This window comes from Rhincodon typus, chromosome 43, assembly GCF_021869965.1.
Source record: "Rhincodon typus isolate 14 chromosome 43, sRhiTyp1.1, whole genome shotgun sequence".
Taxonomy (NCBI): domain Eukaryota; kingdom Metazoa; phylum Chordata; class Chondrichthyes; order Orectolobiformes; family Rhincodontidae; genus Rhincodon; species Rhincodon typus.
Window position 1 is genome coordinate 6,680,382 of NC_063374.1, and position 27,086 is coordinate 6,707,467.

General features: G+C 40.1%; 1 protein-coding gene across 4 annotated transcripts in view; it reads right to left on the reverse strand.

Moving 5' to 3' along the window:
* Nucleotides 1-27,086, reverse strand: part of LOC109918809 (spectrin beta chain, non-erythrocytic 1-like) — a 258,622-nt gene that overhangs the window by 175,781 nt on the left and 55,755 nt on the right. For 3 of the 4 annotated variants that reach the window (XM_048619799.1, XM_048619794.1, XM_048619798.1), the window contains exon 2: nt 16,867-17,058. In XM_048619799.1, coding sequence (XP_048475756.1) covers nt 16,867-17,026 — 160 coding nt within the window. In that variant the 5' untranslated portion in view covers nt 17,027-17,058. Of the gene's footprint in view, nt 1-16,866; nt 17,059-27,086 lie in introns of those variants that run through there. The other variant, XM_048619797.1, reaches the window with a different exon arrangement.

Consider the following 27,086-nt stretch of genomic DNA (forward strand, 5'->3'; position numbering starts at 1 on the left):
AGGATATTCCACAAACTTGCTTCTTAATCTGTTTTGTCACCTGGACTGGCACCGGAAGTCACTCCAGGAGGCTCTCAGCATCATTCTGTTAGCAGCTAATTTGTAACAGACTAGAAATAAATGAAAATTAGAATCCAGCTACAATTTAGGTGAAGCAATAGCAGAAAAATGTGTAAGTAGTAAAGAATATTTCAAGTGTAAGTTTCAGAACTGGGTATCGACTATTCCATTAATTTCAGCAAAATTAACATTCATGTGTAACATTAAAGTTATGCAGGCAACAGATGATCTCCTGTTGTTCTCTATGGGACAATTAGAAAACCATTAACATAGTGCTGGATGTCTGCTGGCTAGCTGCTCCTGCAGAGAAAGCAGCAAGTCATCTTGTGGATTGTCAATGAGAAGGTTGCTCCGATGGATTGTAACTGACCAACCACAATACCTGAATGGTCAGTGTAGCTGCACCAAACCAGCCCCTTCTCTCTCCCTCTCTCCCCCCCTCCCTTCCCCCACTATATTGAGGCAGCCCCTCTCCTTTTCTTCTCACAGCAAATGTGAGATAAAAAGAGCATACTGCCTGACTTGAGGACGCCTCTATACAATTAAGTATGGAATACATCTGATTCTGGTCCTGAAAAGAATTCTGCTCTCAATTTGGCTGCTTTTATATTGCTCCAAACTACCAGCTCCCAGTGAGAATATTGCCCAAGGTCTGTGGTGGCATCAAAGTAAATTTACTGGGATTAGATGCTCAGAGCAAATAATAGGTCGGAAAAACATGTCTGCCCTACCACTGACTCTATCGAAACTGGCGAATTTACTTTGGTGTTGTCCATGTGCTTCGAGGAGCTGGTGGCCTTCCCCTGGAACCAAGACAAGTCTAAAAACCAGCTTCTGATTTCTGTTCTGGAATTCTGGTATGCTGCTGTGCGTGATATTACATTTAAAAAATGTTAAACTAGCAAATGACATATTGATCTGACTTGTCTTATATACTTCAAAATGGGAGGTCCAGGAGGACCATTTTCAAGTATGACTTTTTTTAACAAGAGTTTCCTTTTAGGTAATCTCCTGCATTAATAAACTGCATTTTTGCCTCACTCCATTTAAGCCATTCAAATCTAGCAATATGAAGAGAATCTAGCCTGGTGAATCAGGCAATGAAGAAAAAATATCCAGCTACAGCACACAACTAACAAGATGGCAGCTTACCACAACCGCCTCAAAAGCAAAAGGGCATGGACAATAAATGCTGGACTCAGTTATCAGTTACATTATATTGCAAACAAATAAATCTTAAAAAGAACTACACACGAGTTACAAAAGGAACACTTCAAAATAGTTCATGATCAGATTCTAAGATTGTGGAAGAATGAAATAAATTAAAACCACAAGTTATTTTTCCAGTAATCTGAGTGACTAAGGTGCATTCTTCATTTTATTTTATATTTGAAATGTAGTATATTTGAAGGGTACTGCATGTGGATATCACTAACAGACATTACACTTCAGATGTCAGATTTTGTAAAGACATACAAAATAATCTTAAAATGTTGTGTTCTTCTAAGCTGCAACCTGAAACTGACAAGCACATTCCAAGGTGCTGAACTGCGTGACAGCAACTGAACTCTGTGTGGATCATAAACATCGGCAAAGACCGGCTGGGCCTGTTTCTATGCTGCACATTCTTTGCGACTTTTGAAACTAACCTGTCTATTCAACAAGAATCACAATTTATAGCATAATTAGACCCATGTTTATAAAAGAGTAAATTGTCCAACCTTCTCCAACATCACGTACGTTTTTTTTATAGAACTACAAAGTGCGTAAGAATTGAATTGTGCAGTGGTGGCACAGCGCCACATGATGGCTAGATTCAGGTTTTCCTTCCAAATCTGCACAAACTGAATTAGGCACTTCTAGATGCATCACAAGAGACTTCACATGAAAAGAGAGGAAGTGGGATTGGGTGCCCCTTCCACAACTTGCAGCCAACGGCTTCTGAGCAGTGTAGCACTAAACTGGTCACAGCGACTGAAGTAGCTGAGTTACATTTTTATCACCTGGAACTCTGTAGTTTGTATTATTTAGGGATTCCCTTTTGCAATTCCTTCCAGGTTTCCATAACATCAGGTTTCTGGCACAATTACATGTAAATTCAGGAAATGGTGGTGTCTGCAGTGACAATCTCACCTGAGTCAGAAGGTTGAGTGTTGGTGCCCCATATCAGGAGCCTGAGTACAAACATCAATACAGATTTTCCAAATCCACTATCAACTGAGTGCTGCACAACGAGATATCAAACTTAAGCCTCATCTACCTCAGACAAATGTAAAAGATCTTCTGTAACTATTTTGGAGAAGAGCTAGGGAACTCCCATTCCACCTTCAATCAACACAATGGAAACAGGTGATCTTGTTATTATAATGTTGCTCATTGTAGAGGCTTTGTTGCGTACCAACTGCACAGCACAGTCGCATTAACCCCATTCTCAATTTGCATGGCTCGGTGGACAGCATTTTTGCCTTAGGAAGAAGGCTGTCTCTTCAAGCACTGCTCCATAGAGTTGAGTTCATGACCCAAGCTGACTATCCCAATCTAAACCAGTACAGCACTGAAGAAGCAAAGTGGAGGTGCAATGTTTTCAATGTAACATTAAAACAAGTCTACCTCTCAGGCAGATTAAAAAAAGTCCCATATCTACTCTCTCAAAGGAGTGTAGAGAAGTCCTGAGTCAATATTTATTCCTCATTCCATGTCACAAAAACAGACTACTTGTCATTACTACACTGCTGCTTATGGGAACTTGTTCAGAGGTTTCTGCATTTTCTACTTTATAACAGCGACTACAGCTCAGAAGTACTTCATTTGTTGTAGAACATTCTAGAACTCTTTATGGTCTTGAAAGGCTGTATCAAGTGTGCCCCATGGTATGAGGAAAGTCATTCAAACCAAATAATTGCAACAAGGTCAGTCAGCTGGACCTCATAGAATATGAGTTCCATGAATGGGGTTTTAAACTGGTTCAATCAGGAAGCCCTGGCCAACAAAAAAGACTGAGTGTCAGGGACAATGACACTCCAGTGCCTCACTCTGTAAGAGACAGTACTATAGTCAAGGACAAGTCACGTGAAAATAAAGGGAGACTTGGTGATGGGACACTGGCCCTTGTAGAGTTATTTCACCACCCAGAGGTCTACTGACACTGTGGAACAACACTTGACCACAAGAGATTCACTTTAGCAGAGAAGTAATGGCATAAAATTGGACAAAGGAAATGAATTATTAATCAGCAAAATCATATGTTGGAACATGTGATAATGTGATTGCACAAATAATGATTCTGTGCAAAAACAAGAGTTTAATTCATTTTTTTTGATTGAAATTCTTTTCTTTATCTCCTTTTTCAAATGTAGTCTCTTTCAAGGTGGTAGTAAACACTGTAAGCTGAATAATAAATTAAGCTTCAACTCCACCAAAATATATCAAGTTACTAATACTTAGGTGTGGATTACTCATAATAAAAAGATTAGTTTATGCTGATGGCAAAGTAGAAAGTTTAGCCATGTTATCACAGGAAAATGTGGATCATTTATAAAGTCAACAAAAGAATAAATGATCCCTTTGAGAAATAAAATCCCTTCCAAAATTGGTGGATGTGTTCTGAGGAATATGTCACAAAAGCAAAGTAGAATTTATGCAAACCGGTTCATTTGTTACAAATGCTAAAGACAGAAAACATTAAGGTCTTAAATAGCTAACTCGCCCTTAAAGAAGGAGACTCTTCCACAGAAAACCACTAGTTAAGCTCCTCCACCGTATAGTGAAGAAAGATGGTATTTGGTTTACAAATTAAGTCTGTTTCCTGTTGAATGAGTCAAACTGAGCTGGGCAGTTAGGTGAGGTGGTTCAATTGGATTGCTTGTCTTCGAAGCAGTCATTTAGAAACAACAGTTGGATGACAACAGGCTTCTACAAAAGTACACTTAACCTGTGCTGACCTAGGAATTGTCACTGATCCCATGAGGAACTTGTAGCAAACTTGCACTGACCTGGAAACTTCAGTTTTCTATACATTTTTGCCACCACTGTAAATTTCTCAATCGGTTTCAAATGAAGGGTGCAATTTCCCCTTCCATGGAGGTAGTGAGGAAGGTGGCGAAAAGGGGAAATAATTGGCAAATGTGACCCTGGAGAGATACTTGCCCATGTCTTGCTACCTCAGCAATTAGATTTTGGTTCGAAGATCCATTGGGTACCTTCTAAACTTGCAAACAATTAAGAAACTTAAGCGGACAATTAATGGTTATTTAAGGAACCCAACTTGCCACCAACCCAACTACCAGCCTTCCCTACATATGGGAAAAGTGAATGATTTCTCAACAGGGAAAACAAGGTGACCTACATGCCAGGTTTTGGATGTCTTCTATTTGCCCCAATCTAGGGCCAAGTAGGGGTAAGGAAGTGGCCACTGTGAGCCAACCCTCTAGCCCTGTATCTGACCCATGCAAACTCCATCTATCCACAAAACCTGAAAGAAAAAGACTTACCTTCTCACCTGTGTAACCCCTAAAGCTCCCCAGCCCTCCAGTGATGTAAAGACAGTTATCTTTTTATATTTTTTGTATGGGAAAAGTAATTTTTAAAATCAAAAGATTGCACTTTTAAAAACAAGTTACCTGATACTTGCTGCAAGTGCTGTCTACACAGCTATTGGTTCAAGCAGTAGAGAAAGCCTAGTTATAGATGAGCTGGAGCCGAGGGGCTGCATACACATGGAGGTTTGGTCCGCAATAAACAGCTGATTGGTCTGTGAAATAGAGAGCAGTTATCGATGACAAAGGCCTCCTCCCTGCCGACAACTATGCTATTGGTTCTCAGGTAGCTAAACAGGTTGGGGGTATGAATGTTTGGGTTAGAAGCCACTGGACCACTGAAAGGACAGAGGCTGTTTTTGCTATACAGTAAAAAGCATCTCAAGCCTGAAAAGAGGCATTTATTTCCCCTCAACAGTCGCTGTAAGCTGTAACTTTCAATTAATATGTCAGTATGAACCAGTCACTCTGTGCCTCCTACAAGTATTTGGGATGGAAGGTCAAGAAGTATCATTCTGATAACAAAAGGCACTTCTCACCAAACCCTATGGACAGAGACCACTGAACTGCTGTCCCAGTCTTTCCCTCTGCTCATAACACTTATATTTTTTGTGTCTGTCTAAGTCTGTCTGTAAGTCTGTGTAGAGAGGGAGTTATAGAGTCATAGTCACAGACTTATACAGCATGGAAGCAGAGTCTTCGGTTCAAACAGTCCATGCCAACCATAATCCCAAAGTAAACTAGTCCCTCCTGCCTGCACTGGGCTCACATCCCTCTAAATATTTCATATTTATGTAATTATCTAAATGTGTTTTAAACGTTATAAAAGTAGCCACATCCACCACTTCCTCTGGAAGTTCATTCCACACATGAACCGCTCTCGGTGTAAAAAAGTTGCCCCTCACGTCTTTTTAAAATCTTTCTCCTCTCACCTTAAAATATGCCTCTAGTCTTGAAATCCCCCCATCCTAGGGAAAAGACATCTGCTATACACCTTGTCTATACCCCTCATGAATTTATAAACTTCTATAAAGTCACCCCTCAACCTCCTACATTCCAGTGAAAAATGTCCCAGCCTATCCAGACTCTCCTTGTAAATGAAAGCCTCCATTCCCAGCAACATCTTGATAAGTGTCTTCTAAACCCTCTCCAGCTTAATAATATCTTGCTATAATTATAACAGGGCAACCAGAACTTAACATAGTACTCCAGAAGAGGTCTTACCAACGTTCTATACAACCTCAACATGGCATCCCAACTCCTTTACTCAAAGGTATGAGCAATGAAGCCAAGCATGCTAAATGTCTTCTTAACCATCCTGTCTACCTGTGATGTAAAATTCTAAGAATTATGTACCTGAACCCCCAGGTCTCTCTGTTCTACAACACCACCCAAGACCCTACTTTTAATTGTTTAATGCCTGCTCTTGTTTGTTTCAGCAAAATGCAATACCTCACATTTATCCAAATTAAACTCCATCTCCCACTCCTCAGCCATTGACTTAATTGATCAAGATCTCTTTGTAATCTTAGATAATCTTCTTCACTGTCCACTATACCGCCAATTTTGGTGTCATCTGCAAACTTACTAACCATGCCTTCTATACTCCTCTCTAAATCATTAATGTAGATGACAAACAAAAGTGGGCCCAGCACCAATCCCTGTGTAACACTGCTGATAACAGGCCTCCAGTCCGAAAAACAACTCTCCTCCACCATCACTCTCTATCTCCTGCAAGCTCATCCTGAATCCCATGTGATCTAACTTTGCTAATTAGTCTACCATGCGGAACCTTGTCAAAAGCTTTATTAAAGTCCAAGCAAACAACGTCTATCACTCTGCCCTCATCAATCTTCTTGGTTACTTCCTCAAAAATCTCAGTCAAGTTTGTGAGACACGATTTCCCTTGCACAAAACCATGCTGACTAATGCTAACCATTCCTTGCCCCTCAAAATGCATATAAATCCTATCTTTCAGAATTACTTCCTACAACTTACCCACCACCGAAGACAGACTCACAGGTCTATAGTTCCCAGGCTTCTCTTTACATCCATCCTTAAACAAAGGCAAACAAAAGCACCTCACCTGTAGTTATAGATGATACAAGTATTTCTGCAAGGGAACCCACAATTTCCTCCCTAACTTCCCACAATGTCCTGGGATACACTAGATCAAGTTCTGGAGATTTACCTACCTTTGCATTTTCTAAGACCTCCAACGTTTCCTTTTCAGTAATGTGAACTATTTTCAAAACATCAATATTTATTTCCCCGAGTTCTCTAGCCTCGATTTTTTTCTCCACAGTAAAAACTGACGGGAAATATTCATTTACTATTTCTCTCATCTCCTGAGATTCAACACAAAAATGACCTCTTTGATCTCTGAGGCCCTACTGTCTCTCTAGTTGCTCTCTTGCTCTTTAAGCACTTCTTGAATCTCTTTGGATTATCCTTAGCCTTACCTGCTAAGGCTATCTCATATCCCCTCTTTGCTCTCCTGATCGCCCTCTTAAGAATGCCCCTACAGTCTATACTGTTCAAGACATTCATTTGAACCCAGTTATTGATATTTAACATATAATTATTTTTAATTCTTACGGACTCAATATCTTTATTCATCCGTTGTTCCCTAATCCTACCAGCCTTAACTTTCACTGTAATAGGAACATAATGACTTTGAACTCTCGTTATCACACTTTTGAAAGCCTCCTACTTATCAGATATCCCTTTACCTGCGAGCAGTCTATTCCAATCAACTTTTGTACGTTCTTGTCTCATATTATTAAAATTTGCCTTAATCAAATTAAAAACTTAAACGTTAATGGAAGACTTATCCTTTTCTAAAACTATTCTAAAACTAATTGAATTATGATCACTAGATCCAAAGTGTTCCCCTACTATCACTTCAGTCATTTGCCCTGCCTTATTGCCCAAGTGAAGATCAAGTTTTGCTCCTTCTCTAGTAGGAACAATTAAATATAGATAGAGAAAATTTTTTTGAATACATTCAACAAATTCTTCATCCAAAACTTTAATATTGTGGTAGTCCCAGTCAATGGCCGGAAAATTAAAATCACCTATTACAACGTTATTATTCTGATATATATCTGAGATCTCTCTACATATTTGTTCCTCAATTTCCCTCTGGTTACTGGGGTGGGGGGAGGGAGGCTACAGTACAATCCCGTCAAGGTGATCATTCCTTCCTTATTTCTAATTTCAACCCATATGTTTTCACTGGACAAACTTTTAGAAGTATCTTCTCTGATTACAGCAGTAATGTTTTCCTGAATCAAAAGCGCCACTCTCCCTCCTCTTTTGCTTAATTTCCCAACCTTCCTATAACATCCGAAACCTAGAACACTGAGCTGGCAGTCCTGTCCATCCCTCAGCCAAGTTTCTGTAATAGCTATGACGTCCCAGTCCCATGCTCCCAAACATGCCCTGAGTTCATTAGCCCTACCTATAAGACCCCTTGCATTGAAATAAATGCAGTTTAATTCTTCAGAGTAACTTCATTCTGACTTGGTCTTGACTATCTTTTCTAATTAACTTGTTCTTTTCAGATTCAGAACTATCCTCATCTATCTTTCTATTTACTCTGCTACTTAGGATCCCTCCAAACCCCTCTCTAATAGTTTACAGTCTCCCTTAATAGAACTAACAAATTTCCTACTCGGATATTAGTCCCCTTCCAGTTCAGGTGAAACCTATCCTTTTTGAAAAGGTTTTTTTTGCTCCAGAAGGGATCCCAATGATCAAAGAACCTGAATCCCTGAACATTACACCATCTCTTCAGCCACTTATTTATCTCCTTTATCCTTTTATTCCTTCCTTCATTTGAGCTTTGCACCAGGAGTAAACTGGAGTCTACTGCTTTTCAGGATCTGTTTTTTAATCTTCTGTTTAAGCTCTTATATAATTCACTCTGTAAAGCCGTAATCTTTTCCCTAACTATGTCATTCCTACCAATGTGTACATAACTTCTGACTTCTTACTCTCTCCTTTAACAATATACTTCAAACATTTTGAGACGTCCTTAATCCTGGCACCAGGAAAGCAACATACTATACTAGATTCACGCTCACTGCCATAGAATCTCCTATCTGTGCCCCTGATAGAAGAGTGCCCTATAACAATTATTCTTTTAAATTTTGTCAAAGCCTGCCTAACGTAAGATTCCTTCTTAGCACCCAAGATCTGACTGCCTGTTCTGTTTTCTTCTGACAGACTATCCCTTTCAACAGTTTTATAAGTGGGTTAGAGTTTTAACTAATAGTGACATACGTCGTCGGTTTATCTGTAGTCAGAATATTTATTTCTAGTGAATAGAATTTTTGTTAACTACAAAAACTTGATCCGTGCTTTCCATCAACTTGGGTATAAAAGACAGGTTAAGTTGGGGAATTCTGTATTCCTTTTAAAATCTTTTAAGTTTTGTAACGACTCCAGGAATAGCGGGCTTAATTTCCAACATGTTACCCCATAACAGAGACATGTAGCACCTGGAATTGCCAGCCTCTGATTGGCTGCTAGCTTCGGAGCTTCATCTTTGAGACCTGCAACTCACAGAAAGCTCGATGGTGAGCTCTAAATAAGCTCATTGGAGCTCAACGTATCAAACTTTCTCATTGGTGGAGGAAAAGAGTCAGTCACCATTGTGCACTCCTGCTTCCACACACAGCCTGAAAAATGTAAAAGTTCAGTCAAAGCTTTACTCAATTGTCACAAGGAGCTTTCAGAACAATACAGAAGAACTGTCTCATGTTTTAGCAATGTATCATTTTCATTGAGTCTCATGGAGGGCTTTTCTCCACACGTCTCGCAAGTTTTCTCATACTATCGATCTAAATTCACCTCAGTAACTTCTCATGCAATGCTAACCCGATTCTCCCACTTGCCATAGTCAAAAGTACTCACTCAAGCCAAGAATATAATGGCATTCCTAGTTCGAGCCATCTTGAAACCTCAGCAGTACATCAGGTCAAGTGTTGCCAGTCTGGAGTTGCCCTTCACTATCAATGTAGTGGCACAGCAGCTACAAACAAATGCTTCTCATGGCACACAGGTGGTAGAGTTGACATTCCTTGCACATACAAATTGCATGTTCCTGTAACTGCTTACCTGCCTTTAGCCAATCCTATCTTACAATCCAAATCAATATACTCTTTCTCCGTGTCCACTGTAGCCCAACATCTTATCATTGTTCAGCTCCTGTTTCTTCCCATAGTCCAAAGATGTCCAGGCTAGGTGGATTGGCCATGCTAAATTGCCCATAGTATTCAGGGATGAGTAGCTTGGGTGGGCTATAGGGGGATGGGTCTGGGTGGGATGCTCTGAGCGTCAGTGTGGACTGGTTGGGCCAAAGGGCCTGTTTCCACACTGTAGGTATCCTATGGTGATGATGATGATGACACCAACATATACAGGGAAGCCTTCAGTCACCTCAGAAATTTCACTTTTATTTACAAACACTAAACTCATACAGAAATCAAACAAGCAGAAGCTGATTTGCCTCTCAGAACAGAAACTAATAGAATAGAATAGAACAGAACAGAATAGAATTTAATAGGGATTTATTGTCATGTGTATTTTTACCAAAAAAATACAGTGAAAAAGTATACCATGGCACCTAGATTAATAACAGAAGTCATAAATAAGAAGAAAAACAGTAAAAGTTCATCACAGTTCAATTAAAGGCTCCTGGGTTCGGGTTATGCTGCAAAACCGGGCCAAAACCACCAGGCAGAGCCGGGCTGAGACCGCAATGCCAGCCGAGACCGCCATGCCACATCAAGACCATCACACAGGGCTACTGAAAAATCCGGAAACCGTCTCCGAAGCAAGGTCAAGACCTCCATCCAAGACAAGATCTCTGTGCCAGGACTAGACTATCATGCTGGGCTACTGGAATACCTGGAAGCCACTGAAGAAAGCCTCCACATTGGGGCAAGACCTCCATGTTGGGACAAGAACACCACTCCAGGCCAAGACCATAGCTCCTGGACAAAACTACCACACCAGGAGACTGCCCCTCCTGGTTGAGGCTGCCACACCAGGAGATTGCCCCATCAGGTGCCAGGCCTATACCGCCATTCCGGGACACTGGAAGCCACCCCATTGCTGGCCCTGGGCCGGGAGAAGACGCCTTCCATCAAAGTCGTTAAAAGAAGGTAAGATATCACAACAAATGGAATCATTTTTAAAAAAGCCATGAAAGAAAATAAAATAAAGCAGATGAAGTAGGCAAGCCCCAGGTTCCTGGGCTGAGGAGCTCACAAGTTTCACTGCAACTCTGCTGCCATCTTGAAAAAAAATTGCCTGCATGTCAAGCACCAACAATTCTATAGCCGATGAGTGATGACAGCACCCAGTTCTCTCGACTGGACCTGGAAGTCCATTAAGTCCTGCAGCAATTCAGCTGCATTCCATCATGCACAAGGTCACGCTTAATGTCCTCAACCTCATCAGAACAAGTGCCCCTGCTCTCCCAATTTATACCATCCATTACATCCCCTTATTGCCCTCTCTCGTTGTGCAGAGCACAGCAGGCTAGGATTATGCAGCACCTTCTATCTGGAACAAGGCTCCTCCAAAACGATACCAGCAGCCAAACCTAACCTTCAGCAGGCCTATCATTTGCTCCACTATCACCTCGGTTGAAAAATGAGCTGCACTGTATCTGTGCTCTTTGTCAGTCAGGGATTGCATAACAGAGTCAACAGCCATGGTCACAGTTGCTAGTCCTTGTCTCCTAGTAACCAGCCTTATAAGGAAACTGACTCTCAAATGTACGAAAATTCTCAAGGATACATGGCAGCTTCCAGGTTACCAGGCACAAATCTGTAAGAAGTAGAAACTATGAACATAGATCACTTGTGCACTAATGGAATTGAACCCTTTACTGTTAATGAAGTCAGTTGTGTTATGATATGGCTCTGTGAATCCTATTGCTCAGGCTCATTATGGGGAAATGAGATGAAGGGTTATGATCTGACAAAAATGATATTGGTCAAAGTAACCCGAGACGTCCTCAGCCTGTGCGAATACTGTGTCTTGCTCATCCAGAGAAAATGGCATCAGGGAGAAAAGACTCTGGCCTCCTGCTCATCCTAAGCGGCCTCCCAACTGCTACCTCTTCACGTGATGGCAATCCTTCATTTGCTGGAGGTTGCTGCTGGTCCTGGGTGCATAGGTTCCTCTTCCATTTCTCTGCACCTTCGTTGCATCACAGCAACGGTGACAATAAACCCTGGTGTGGCTAGATCCATTAGTCACACTTCCAATAAACCTGAGGTTCTTACTGATATGAACAGGCAGCATTTGCATCCCGTAGAAATGAAGGCTAAACATACTCCTCTATACAATAGGAGATGGGATATTAAGACAAGGAGGGCATGACTCATCTTGGCATTTTATCACGTGACAAACAAACAGTAGAGAATTTAAGCGATGCATGAGTAATGAACCCTTCTCCATTCAACCCCTCATCACCACACCTGAGAGAGCCTTGCATTATATTTACAGTTCAGGCTAAGAGGAAATCAATTCCGTAACCCTCTGCACCACTGGAGGTCTTGCATTAATTGTGCGCATTGTGACCTGCAGGCGCCTCTTTTATGGTTGCCTGTGGTTACTTTTGATTCACAGAGATGTCTATCATCAATCTGCAAGAACCAATGACATGGAAAAAGTTGCTTCTGACCAGCATTTGCACCCCACACACTTGTGCAATGCATGCATTTAACATGCACAATGATATGATTGCAAGTAATTTTAACCTACACCCTTGAAGTGCATGAATGATACAATTGCCCCATGAAGAGCCTTCCATTGTTCAGAAATGGAGCCCACATTTTTGGTCAGCATGGTCGCTTCCATTTTGCATTAATAGGTTGCAATTAGCATGACAGATCATGAAAGGCAATGCAGGTCATGGTCAACATCATAAGTTTCAGGCTCAGTCTGATCAGCACGTTCACCCCAGCCTTGAATCTCCACATCCCTTTCTGCCTTGCACTCCCTGGATAGTCCGGCTCCACTAAACTCCCACATGTTCTTATCCAACACCTTGAACTACGACTCTAATTCTCATCCCTATCCCCTGAGCTCCGTCACTACAGTTCGGTGAGCATCCCATTTCCTCCCCTGCGATATCAGTTCCCTCTTAAATATCCAATCTCCTTCTTTCACCACCATTTTACCCTCCAAATTTCCAGGATTGAATTGCACTACCAGATATGCCATGATGGTGCAGAGATTCACGTGGCAAATGCCAGCATCCGTGGTCGTGGGATATATGCCCTGAGACACTGGTCGCTGGGTGTCCAAGGAAGAGCCAGTTACCCATTCTGATTTTAATGTCAAAAATTCCTGGCATCTCCTTTTGATCCGGTGGGTGGAAGAGTAGGAAAGAGCATATTAATGAAGTGGTATTAAGTAATAATAAAGGTGAAAATGAGCAATAATTTATGTTAATAGGCGCTCACCACTCACAAAAATCTTGTCCCAACATCCAGAACCTAGTTGGAAAATGCGACTTCTCACTCTCAGGTCAAAAAAATCCTTACTTACCTTGTCACATGATTCTCACAAATTCATCGCCACAGCCCACAACATTTAGAGCCTTGGAAGATTCCATCTATAATTTTATTTGGCAGTGTTTCCTGCCTTTTAAACCCCAATTTCAGTAGACCTATATGAGCAAACAACGCCAAAAGTTTCTGAAGCTCAGATCTCTTATTTCAAAACACATTCTTGAACTCTATGAACTTTCTCTGGATCCCAGAAGGGGGCACATTGGAAACAAGTAAACTGATTATAGAACTTGAATTCTGAGTGCAGAACGAAAGTGTGCAAATATAGGATGCACAAGTCTCAAGATGAAACTAAAGATAGAAGACATCGTTTTGCACCTTAAGCAGTCAATCCTGTGTCAATTCTCTTCCTGGGATAAGCCGAAAGGAAGTTCAAGATTATAGAGTTAATACAGGTAGAAATGGTAATAAGATATTCCAAGAGTTCATTTAATCCCAGGACTACTGGCTATGGTCAAGTGTAGCTTTGAGATCTACTTGATTAATGCCTGCTCAAAAACAGCATCCCTAAGATTTGCTATGAGTGCATTGTGCATTCATCGATGACTCCCATTCAGTTCTAACCTTTTACAAATCAAAACAGCGATAAAATGCCTACCTTAAAAAATAACTTGCAAGTATATTCAGTACTGTTGCGCTCTGTAGTTTTACTGTTTGTATAAAGTCTGTCCCACAGGCTGAGCAAAAGGGAACAGTTTCTAGCTCTGCTTCTGGTTAGAATGAAGACACACAAAAATGAATAAATCTCCTGTCGCTTGTTAATCAATCCTCTTAATTTTGTCTGAAGCCCTAATTCTGTTGTGAAGTTATGCAGTAATGTTTCAAGTTTTACGAGCACGTATTATACTTTATTGTTAGCTCACTAGCTGAAACCACAGACCACCCTCTAACCTCAGATCACTAGATAATCTTCAGATAAATAAACAAGGTACCAAATTCTAGGCTGATAATTTCCACAGAAAGAATGTTAGTCTTGTAAGTTACATAGGTCTGAATCTAACCGGAAATCAACTGAGTGTCATCCAGTTTCATGGAGGGTTTCTCTCCACAAGGATCTCACACGATCAGCTCACACTTACTCCATTAACTGCGTACCACACCTCTATGGTGTCCTTCTCATCCAATGCTAGCCTGATTCTTTCATTCCCTATAGTTGGAAGCACTTGCCACTCATGGAGTGCTCTTGGATCCCCGGCACTGGCACTATAAAAGGCTATTGTGCTCCGAGATTAGCACTGGCTGTCTGGCATTGCCCTGTGTGGTTTATAACATTTGACTCAGACATTGCTAGCATGATAAGGGAAAATTGCCGCATTGCTTTGCAGACATGGATCTGGATGGGTTATGCAGAAGAAGACCATCAGCATCTCCCAGGAGGTCACACCACCAAGCCCTGCCAGCCAGGTCTAAGGCTGCATCGGGTCAGTATGGTCTCAACCATCCAGAGGAATGCCCAGCAATGCCACAGGAAGGTCAATGACCTCCTCCATTCTGTCAGGCTAACTGCCTCCATCTTCTCTCAGTTACCTCACACTCACTCTCTCGTCTAATGCAGCGCACCTCCCACCATGAATCATAGCCAACCATTCTCATTATTACATGCAATCTTTTCCTGGACTCACTCTCGTCCACCCAGTACCTGAGACTATGAAACCTGCATGGCCTCTGCACCTTCTCACTCACTAGTGACAACTCATACTAACATACTTTTAGCATATATCCTGTCATGTCCTCTCAGAAATTTATTAGTTAGAATAGGTACTGGGAAACTTTAACAGCTGGGTTTCCTTCCTCCTTCTGTTGTGTGTATCTCTCTCACACATACATTAACATGTCCCATGCCCCAAACATTCCTGTTCTTATTTTTCTCAGTCAAGGGACTTTCAGTTTCAGTTGTGAAGGAACATCAATGTGAAATTTTAGGCTTTTATTCCCCTTTTCTGATCCTGACTGACCTATTGTGTATCTCCAGCAAAATATGTTTTCATACTGGGTGGCTAAGTTATCCCCTGTGCTGTAATAGGACACAGATGTTTTCATTAAAGATCTACAATGCACAGACTATGTGGTGATGAGGTGCTGTAGGTACTGCATAACATCAGGTGGTTTTGAACCGGATACAATGGAGTTGTGTTTCCACTTGCATATTGCTCTCATTACTTCTCATGACTTTTTTTATAACATAGACAAAACATACCATTATCATCTCACCTCAATTTAGGCACAGATTAGGCAAAAAAAAGTGAAAAGTACACTTCAGCTTTAATCTAACATACGGACTGTCAAACAAATGTTTCACCATAAACAAATTGACTGTTTGTAAGGACACAGACACCTAACCTCCCCTGAAGGTTAGAAAAATACTTTTTAAAGGAAGCTAACTTTTTAAAGGATATCAAGTGAATTCTATACAGAGACTTGAATATTAAAGCAGGTACTACTAAAACTAAGAAACGTTTGTCAGCAAAGTACAAACAACAAAAGGGCATTCTAAAAAAAAACCTTAAATGGTTCTGCATTGCAGACCATCTCTCTTGCAAAAACACGACACTTGACTAGCCCTTGCGCAACAGGCAATAAAGCTTAGTTCCTCATGTCTTGAGAACTATCTACGCCAAACTTGCAGTATCTGACACGCCAAGATGAAGATCAGAGGTGACGCTGTTGCTGTGACAAGCACCAATGATTGTAACATGAGCTGCCAGTCTGCGGACTTCCATGCCATACTTGCACTGGCCTCTTCAATCATGAAAGAAACGACAGAAGACACTGAAATAATTTGCAGCTTGAATTACTCAAACAGCAAGATGTCTAACACGATTTTACCTTTGAACAAATGCAGTGCTTTAAAAAAATACTACGCCACAGCAACGTTCAAATCAACATCAGACTTGGCTTGTCATCAGTTCTGTTGAAGAGTCATCTAGACTCAAAATGTTAACTTGCTCTCTCTCCAAGGATGCTGCCTAACCTACTGGATTTCCAGAATGCTTTATTTTTGCTATTTTAACAGGGCATGGACAGGCAGGTGCAGGACAATAGGGCAACCCCATCAGGATGAGGATGTTTTAACTCCCTGGGACTTAAATAGTTCTTTAATGAAACAAAGAAATGCAGATGCCAGAGATTTGAAACAAAAACAGTAATTGCTGGCGAAACTCAGCAAATCTGGTAACATCTGTGGCAAGAAAGTAGAGTCAACATTTCAAGTCTGGTGATTCTTCATCAGAACTTAAATAATTCTATTCTGTTTCCATGTTTGATATTGGGGTTATACACTTGATCTTGATGCCCTGTGCCAAGGAAGCAAATAATCAGTCAGAAAGAATACCCAGTTTTAATTAATTTTTTGTGAACCCTGTTGGAAAGTGTGCAAGAATCAATTGAGCGAGGATGGGATCAGGGTTTCCATGGAGTTTCACTAAAGAAGAATGACCACTTGGCAATACGCCAGAAAGGGAATTTCTCCATATTGTGAAAAACAACATGTTCAAAGAGAGAAAGCTAGCATGAAAGGTCAATAGAAACAGTAAAATGAAAGGTTGAATTTTGTCCTACCTTTGGTTTTTGTAAGAGAAGTCCCTTTCTTCTTCATTTACAGCTCTGTTAAGCTGTAGATTTTTCCTTTCCTGCCTTGTAACTGTTAGTCTCACCTACCAGTATTTTCTGCCTACCTGCTAAGGCTTTGATACGTGAGCGTTCAAAGAGTCGCGCAGAGCTGTTTTCATTGTCCCACTCCTCCTCGTTGGCGTCCCAGCGGTTATTTATGTCGTTATACTGCTGCTGTATCTCAATGCTGTCATAGTCTGTCGCGGTTGACATTGTGCTGCTCATCCTTTAGGATAACTTGCAGTCCCTGATCACAGCTAGAAAACAAGAGATTTGTTCAGTCACAAACATAAGTGCACAATCTCAGGCACAGTCAGAAAAATCACCAAATTAGCTACTTTCATGTCTCAAATGAGACACGTGGAACAGGTGGGTAGCAGGTTTTATCTCTGAGCTACCGAGGATTGTTCCCCGGCTCATAGAGGCATGGATAGAATCAGTTATACTTGTTATGGCCTCCACAGTTTAACATGCTGTAAGTTCATAAGTGAAGGGTGAAGACAGACAGCAAGGTAACCATGGACCCATAACTCAGCAAAAGTCAATGCAACAATTATACAAGCAGAGGAATTTATTTGTAAATCCAAGCTTTTGTGGTACAGACTTAGAAATTCATTCTGGCGTGGTATTGTTCAACAATAGTTGCACACATGTACAGAAAACCAAGCTGCATGCTGCCAAAATAACTGTATGAGTGGAGTGCAATGTGGGAATTAAAGAGGAGCCACATTACAGTCTTCACCTTTCATACAAACTCATTCAGTCTTGTGAAATTGTTGCATATTACTTTTCAATTCAATTTGGGGTTGGGTGATCCAGTAGATTGTTCACAATGTTCTTTCAGGTCTGCCCAACCCAGGCCAATGATTCAAAGTTCTTCATGTATTCTCTTTCTTGGCTGGCTATATACATAACATGTTTTATGCAGTTTAAATATAGTTTGGAGGGCTATAGACAAGGACTCAAGCTAGCACTAATGCATACCACATTCAAAAAATATATTAGACAGAATATGAGCAAATGTAAATGTCGTACATCAGAATTAACACACGTTATAGGTCTTAAGATGCTGTCTGCATCTATGGTGCTTTACATTCAACTATGTACTACATCTTGACAAGGACAAAAGAAAATTAAGAATCCTGCATTCCATTCTCTATTCTCCGTCCAGCACTTCACACGCAGTTTAGCCAGCATTGGGGACAATGACATAAAATATCACCTTGTAGCTCTGATCCTTTGTAGCATAATTTTCAGTGTACTGCAATAAAAGGTTAAATTAATTGTGTGAACAGCTATTTAAGAGGATTCAAGGACCTGAAATATTATCTCGAAAGTATTTGATTTACTTTTCCAAAATAGTCATACAAAAATACACACATAGAATATTAGGAAACAGAGTAGGTTATTCAGCTTCTCGAGGCTGTTCAACCATTCAATAAGATCACTGCAGACTGTGGACCCAACTCCACATTCCCACATACCCTGATAGTCCTTGACTCTCTTGTTAGTCATGAAACTGTCAGCCTCTGCCGTAAAAATATTTAATGACTCTGCCTTCACCACTTTCTGAGGTGGAGAGAGAAAGAATCATTCCCTGGCTAGGTATTAAATCCGAACCACATGATGAAAACCACTGATCCACAGGAACGACACTTATTTCGTTGCTACTCACAGCTCGACTGTATAGTTCTGCAATATGAATTGAATGAATTAGCTTTATTGTCGTATGTACTCACGAGTGCAGTGAAAAGTTTACAAGTCGCCACTTACGGCGCCACCTTAGATACAAAACTACCTAGGTACAGATTCTTGAGTACAATTCTTAGGAAAAAAAATTAGAAAAATAAAGAAATAAAAAGTCCAGCATTACAGACCTTCAAAAGTACAAAATCATAGAAATAAATTAGAAAAATAAAGAAATGATAAATTTTGAATAACAGAATATTTGCTTTGTATTACAGATTTCCAGACTGAAAGGAAAGAAAAGTCTACTAATTTTTCTGTGATTCATCATTTTGCTATAATCAGAGTGTTTGCACAATCAACACTGAATCACATAGTCTGGAACAAGCAGAGGGCCTGGTTATGGTGAACCTAGTTCATCACCAACACATAATGGTAGGTCACCGAGAATTAGGCCTGAAAAATATAATTCCACATCCACAGGCCATCCATTATGAATAGCTTCTTCTATATTTTAAAAGGGAATTCACCCTAAACCACTGTTCAAAAGTCAAATGATTACGAACAGGTTGATTAACTTTATCATCCTTTTGATTATTCAATTACCTCTGTTGAATGGTGTTTGTTTAAACAATGACTGCCAAAGACATCAGCATAGATAACCTGCTTTCTTTACCGTCACGTCAGCAACACCAATATCCATGCTATTAGGCCAGAAAAACTGGCAGCAACAGCAACATAAAGTTGCCTGATATGCTTCAGCATCAGAAAGATAAATGTCATGGTCCAGGATGTTGCCATACTGCCATTCATCAGCACTGACCCATCAAAAGAGGTTCATGGCAGATAGCAGCCTCATCTTGGTGGCATCTTTATAATTTTGAGGTTTCTTAGGGGTCTTGGGTCTGTAGTTTTGAATTTAGGGTAAATGAAGGACATCATGCGGCCTGTTCTGAGTCTTTCCGCAGTAGGCCTGAGTGGTCTGATTGTTAGAAATCAAACAAAGGCTTAGATTGTTTTACTGAGAATAAAGTGTGATTCATCACACTTTTTGACAATGGCAGCAGCCTCTTGGGTCCCCAAAGACCCAGAAAAATCTTGCTAGTATCACACTGTAAATAGGGGTACTGTAAACCATCCATTTACTTTTAAGATGAAAGGGAGTTAAGTCAAGAATAGCTATTTAGCATTTTCTACCTAGATACAAGGCTAATGTGTTTCACATTACTACGATCAAGAGGGCAGAAGTAATTTGTTTTTGAGATTAGGTTCCAAGCTTCTCTACAAATCAATGAATATCACAGACAATCAGGCGAGCTTCAGTGGGATCAGCAGAGAGGAAAGGCTGCTTGACTTTGGGAGATACTGCAGCAGAATGTGGGAGGAAGTAGTCTCTAGCCAAAGACATACATCCTGTAGCCATCTAACTGAGTTAATCAACATCAGCATGCTGATTAAATACCTCCAAAGCCATGGGCTCTAATCTTATTAACAAGCCTAATGTATGCTAGCTTATGAAATGACTTCTGAAAATACACTGTGCCTCCTTTATCTGTCCTGCTGGGTGCCTCGTCAAAGAATTCTGGTAAATTTGTCAGGCATGATTTCAGCCATGCTGGCTCCGGTTGACCATATTTTGCATTTCTAAATGCTCTGCTATTTCATCCTTTATAATAGACTCTAACACTTTCTCAATGACAGATACATCAAGCTAATTGACATATAATTATCTGGTTTTTGGCTCCTTCCCTTTCTAAATAAATGTGTTACACTGGGAGTTTTCCAATCCCCTATGATTTTTCCAGAATCTAAGGATTCCTACAAGATTATTACCAGTGCGTCCACTATCTCTGTAGCTACTTCCTTTAATATCCTATAATGTATCCATTGTTTATGGTCCTGCTCTTTCTACACATGGTACTCCTTTCCCTAGCTCGACACAAACCAAACCAGACAACTGACAGCACCACCCAATGACCATTTTCCCCCCGCCTAACCCACATCTCCACCTCCTACACACACACACACACAGTGACAAAGTAGTAATTCCCAGACATCACCTATCACTTTTCTAGCCAAAATCCACCCCCACCCCTCCCAAGTGTCTCAAAAGGTGATTGTTAGAAGTTGTAACAGATTAACTGAATGTCCACAACACTGAACATTGTGCACCATTAATTTAGATTTATAAGCAAATCATTGAGCAATTTCAGACATTTTGGTCTATTAAGCCTGTGGCTTATCCTATCCAGTAAAGGCAGGTAACTCTCGAAATGGAAATATAGTACTTATTTGGGAAAATGAATGTCCACATTTTAGTCCACAGTTATCATTCAGATAACTGGCAGAAATGGTACATTCTTCTTGGATTTTAATGCATTACTCTTACTCGTCCATACCAGTACAACAGGTAGACCTGGCTAGTTTCCTTTATCAGCACCACTCATTTGGTCTGCATTTCAATTTCAAAAGATAAGTGGAACTTTAAAGTAGAGTTTTGGGAAATAATTTCAAAAATCTGTGTTCAGTCTGCCAGGGTTCGCATTCATAATATGCAGTCTCAGCTGGTGAAATTTCATAGAATTGTCCCTGATATCCATAGTTGATCAAGGAAAACATTTCATCATCACCCAACATTACATACACCACATGAATTTCCGCCAGATGCTGGAAGAAACGTTATTTCTAAACACTGGACTGGAAGGAGGAGAAGAAGTTCCAGAGCCACAACTTTAGTTTGGACTTTGCTGCGTGACTTAAGTAATTTAACTGACATGAGTTATTTGAAGCAGTAAACTGAGAAAAACTGAGAAGTCTCCCTTTACAACTGATTATCCACACTACCAGTTGGAATGGAAAACCATGCATAAACAAGCCTATGAAAGTTCCAATAAATCCTGTTAACATTCTCCACTCTTTATCTGTGTGGGTCAATTTGGTTTGTCCCTAAGTCAGTTGATTTCTCAACTGGTCTGTTGTAACTGTCACATTCTGTTGTAGAGAAGAAAAATATTGAAAACAGCATGAAAGGTAACGTAAGAAACCCAACCAAGCAAGTCAGTGTTGTTAGTACTACATCAGTTTGCCTGGATACAATTCCAAACTTTCAATACACTTCTGGCTGGGTGAAACTACTTTGCAATACTATTCTGCAGCAATTCCTCAACTGACCAAGTCAACCTACCAACAAGGAGCACTTATTTCTCATGCAATATAAACTGTTTCCTCTATATTTTGGTATTCTTGCATCAGTGCTGATGACTGCATGATGAAAAACTTCGACAGCATTTCTCTTTTTCAAAAAGAGAAGGTGACACTTGGAGAATTAAATATCCCTATAGTTTGTATTGAGTAACAGTAAGTACAACTCTTAAAGTATTGAGTGTCAAAACCCAATATAAAGGAACAGCACCACTTAACAATGTAAATTGGGTCTCTGATGGGACAACTGGGGTGAAAGACATAAAATATTTTACAACCTACTTTGACTTTAACTAAAACTCTTTGATTTCATGTACTAATATGAGCCAATACTTCACATTCACAAATAAAATAGAGTAAAAGCAATGGAATGATTCAGGGAAATACTGATATGAGGTAGACAGAGATGAATCATGTCGAGCAGAAATAACAGCACAGGCTAGCTGGTCCATGTGGTCTGTTCCTTGATTCTACATTCTATGTAATTATTTCTTCAGAAAACAGGCATACTAACTTAAATCACCTAAGCGGACCAACAAGACCTTAATGTAATACAAGGATGAAAGTTCCAAACCATGTAACAGTCCCTTACTCCTGTGTCAAAGTGAGATTAGATCATGTTCTTAAGCAGCATGTTTCACAGGTCATTTGACCTGAAATACAGAAGAGACTGATTCTATTTTTATTCTTCAAAAGGGAAAACTGGATGACAATGACAAACAGAAAGCCTGGTTGACTTTCCCCCCTCTCTAATCCAGGGGCACTAAGGCTGACTGCAGCAGCAGCGTTATTGACATCAGCTAAAACAACACGGACAAATCAAACAAAGAACGAATCTCAGGTCCGGATGCTTCAGTGTCATAATCACTGCAGACACAAAGTCATAAGAATTAGCAGGTATTTAATTACCCAGCATTACTTGAATTTGCTATTTTGAACAGAAACAGAAGTAACGTTTAGCTATTACAGTCTATTACTATCTTGGAGTGTCAAAAAGGTCCAGAACAGTAAGTTACTAATCAAGAGTTACCAATGGCAGAAAAACATTAAATTGCCCACAACAAACTGCACTTCAAATGGCTATTCATTCTCAGTCTGGAACTATAGCTGGAAGGGTGGTGTTAATAATTAAGATGGCTATTCACAGCCTCTCATTATGTTCACATAAAGTCCTTCAGGCTAACAGCAGAGCTCCACAATTGCATTCAACGAATCGAAATCAATCACAGAAAAAAAATTACCAACATAACGGTGAAATCATTCAAAGTGCAAGCAGAGTTGGAATCAATCTTTCACTTGACCATAACACAATAAGTTGTAGGAGCAGAAGGAGGCTATTTGGCCCATCGAGTTGGGTCTGTTATTGAATGACTGATCTGGTAAACTTCAACTCCATTTTCAATTATTTTATTCTGATTACTAAGAGCCCTTAATTTTGCGTTTTTACCATTTTTTGCTCTTTTGGCCTTATTTTCTACTGTTTTCTTATGCTTGTAAACTCTGTCCCTTTCCTATACCACTCCAGGTATCATTATCAGAATAGTTGCCCTGCAATGCCACTGTATTCTTTAGCTTTCTAAGTCTGTGTAACATCTACCAAGTCCTGCACAACACTTCCCCCCTCCTCCAACCCCCACCAGCCCCAACTTAATGTAAAACCTTTTTTACATACCTAGATATTCTATTTTCCAGGACAATGGTCACAGCACTGTTCAAGTGAAGCTCATCTGACTGAAACAGCTTTATTCCACCCCAATCTTGTGTGAATCTGAATTCCAACTATTTCTGGAAATGAAAGCAGCTCAGGACCAGGAGGTTCAGAATGAAATTGAGACTAGTTATTACAATTAGGTTCTGCAGTACATTCAAAGGAAAATATATTGTGTGTTTAAGCCCAACCAGTGCAGTGAAACCCATCTTTCAAATTTTAGAATCTCTATCAGGTGGAATTTGTCATTAATGCTACTCCTGGCAAAACATTTGGCCTGTAGTAAATTTTTCTCAGTACTATGTAAGCAAAACACGTTTGAAAGAGCAGTGGTCTAATTTAGTACAAGTGCAAAGTGAGTACAGACAAATGAAAGATATATTTATTTCCACTGATTTCATTCCAATTCTGATTATGAGTTGTACCTACATTCTGGACAAGTGTCTGCATTGCTAAATGTGAGGGGCCAAGAGTCCTGCTAGCCAAGAGGGACTGCAGAAATTTCTGTCCACAGATCTTTGCCACATTCTACAATGCCAACAACACCTATCTATTTAATTAAAAGGCCTGTGTATAGAATGTGAGTTCTTTTTGGATTAGGAGCCCTGTAACATATTGTGAAATTCTGTGGAACTCAAACTCACTCTCCCTCCTCCCCTCTTGCCATACATAATAAATAAAATTGAACAAAAAATAAAACAATCCTGAATGAATGACTGATTACTTTTTGTTAAGTGTAAGAACAGTGTCTTGAAAAGTTGTATATAATTGTGACATGAAAATTCCTCAGAACTCTTTAGGGATGACTGGGGAAACATTGAGTTTCAGGGAACCTGAATGGAAAACTGGCAGCAGATCCAACCAAAGTAATCAAATTGTTCAAATTATTGGTCCGCAGTTTTCTTCTGTCACTTGGCTTTTGAGCTGTCAAAAGCATATAGTGAGAATTAACATTTAATACATCACATTAAGAAGTACACAACAGAGGAATATAGTGTTAACCTTATTGCCCAATCACTCCCCAGTCCATCAAAAATGTGTTCCTTTAAGTTAAAGGTACTTACAGGAGGTTTTCCTCCAGACAGGAGTAAGGCTACCTATCTGTCAGGTGATGGAGGTTCTAGTGCTAGTAAAACTGACATACCACGCAACCAATTACAAGCATGTGTTTACATGAGAAAACAAAATATGCTAACATTACTTCCAGATGATTCCTGTAGAACTACAACACCTACAGTGGACCAGGACAGCTAATATTGCAGGAGAATCAATTATGAAAGGAGAGACAAAGGAAAGGCAAAGATCTAAGGGGTGAGTTGGTTGTGATAAACCAGTTACCTCATTAAAAGGCATGTCAGAAAATATGCAATGTTAATATTGCCTAACAATCAAGCATTTCCTACACAGGATCAGTATTGTGCATTCACAGGTGTTGAATACTAAACAACCGGGTGACCTAGCCAAATAAAATATTAAAGAATAAATGCATGCATTGCAACAGCTATATATTTGTTTTGGTGAAAGGACAAGGAAAAGTAGGCAAACCGTGTCTAATTAAATAAATGAATGGAGTCATATAAAGTAAAATAGCAAACATGAGGACTTGGAGCAGTAGAATTCAGCAAAAGGTTGAAAAAGAGGGCAAAAGATAGAGTATGGAAGTAACTGACAAAGCATACAAGACAGGATTGTAAAAGCTTCCATATGTATGTAAAAAGAAAATGATTCATGTAGATGTCCCCTTACAGCAGAATTGACAATCAAAAACAAGGAAATGGCACAGCAATTAAACAACTACTTTAATTCATGGAATCACAGAATCCCTAGTGTGGAAGAAGGCCATTCAGTCCATTGAGCCCACACCAATCCTTTTAACAGCATCCCATCAAGACCCATTGCCCCCTACCCTAGCCTGTAACCCTGCATTTCCCATGGCTAATCCAGCCAGCCTGCACATCCCTGGACACGACGGGCAACTTAGCATGACCAATGCCCCTAACCTGCATATCTTTGGACTGTGGCAGGAAACCGGTGCACCCAGAGGAAATCTACATGGACACTACATGGAGAATGCGCAAACTCCACATAGACAGTCTCCCGAGTTTGGAATCAAACCCAGTCCCTGGCGCTGTGGGGCAGCAGTGCTAACCACTGAGCCACAATGCCTTCTTCAAAGAAGACATAAACAACTTCCTAGATATGCGAGAGAAGGAAGGTCTATTGGGTAGGAGGGATTGAAGGAGATTAGTATTAGTTAAAAAATAAAGTGCTGGAGAAATTAATAGGTCTGAAATTTGGTAAAACCCCAGGGTCTGTTAATCTACATCCTACGGTACTGAAGGAGGTGGCCATGGAATTAGTGGACGTTCTGTAGATTCTGGAACAGTCCTGGAAATTGGAGGGAGGAAAATGTAACCTCAATATTTATAAAAAGGATAACCTGTGAAAAAGAGGGTTACTTACCAGGCAAGTTTGAGCCTGTATCCATGGAAGTTCAGAATGAAATGTGAACTTATTGAAAAATATAAGATCTTGCGGGGATTTGGTGGGGTGGATTCTGAGAGGATGTTTCTCTTTATGGAAGAGTTTAGAAGTAGGGTTCTCCCTGTTAAGATGAAGAAATCTTTTTTTCTCAAGGGTCATGAATCTAGGGAATTCATTTTCCTAGGAGAGGTGGAAGCAGGATCATTGAATTTTTTAAGGCAGAAATGGGTAGATTCTTGAGTAACAAAGGAATCAAGGGGTAACAAAGGTAGGTAGGAAGGAGAGTTGAAACTACAATCATATCAGGTATGATCTTTTTGAATGGCGGAGCAGCCTCAATGAGTGGAATGGTCGACTCCTGCTCCTAATGCTCATATGTCAGCCTCAGTGGAGAGAGAAATATTACGGCTGAATGATCTTTGATGGAAGCCAGAAAGTATAAGAGGCAGGGAAAGAGAGACAGGAAGAAAAACAAAAGGGAAGGTGCATGAGAAAGGTGGAAGGCAGAAGAAATTAAATGATAAAAGGAATTATGGAACAAAGACAAAGGAGGTCATAATGGCGCAAGTAAAGCATCAAAAGATGCATCCAGAATGAGTATAAATTGATAAAGTACAGCTATCATCCAGGAAAGAAAAGTGATATAAAGTTTATAATCTAAAACTTTTGATCACTAAGTCCATGGTGGGCACTACAACAAGGTCCTTTGTACATGAGAAAAAAGTGCTTCAAATAAATAAGATGTATTCTGGCAAAGGGTGAACCATTCTTGCATTTAGGCAGCAACAGAAGAGGAAAAAAACATTAAAACAACTCCCACATCTCAGGATACACAAGTTAAAAAAATAAACAATTCAATTTAGATTACACACAGAGCAAAAGAACAGCTGGCATGAATTTAAGGCTTTCAATCCACTGGCATTCACAGATTGGTTAAACCGCATTCCGTGATCTTAGGATGTCCTTGACAGCCCTGTAATCTGCTGCCAATAACTATACTGTGCGTTCTGTAGTTTGATTTGCGCTAGTAAATTTTACAGCACAACTTACAGATTTAGTTTCTCTTAATTAACTTATATTAAAGATACATCTTGTGATATGATTCAGACAGATGGTAAGTTAACATTGTTTTATGTACATCTGCAGTCAGATTAACTGAAGGGTCATTGAAATAGTGGTCAGGGCCAAGAAAGCTGGATGATTTTC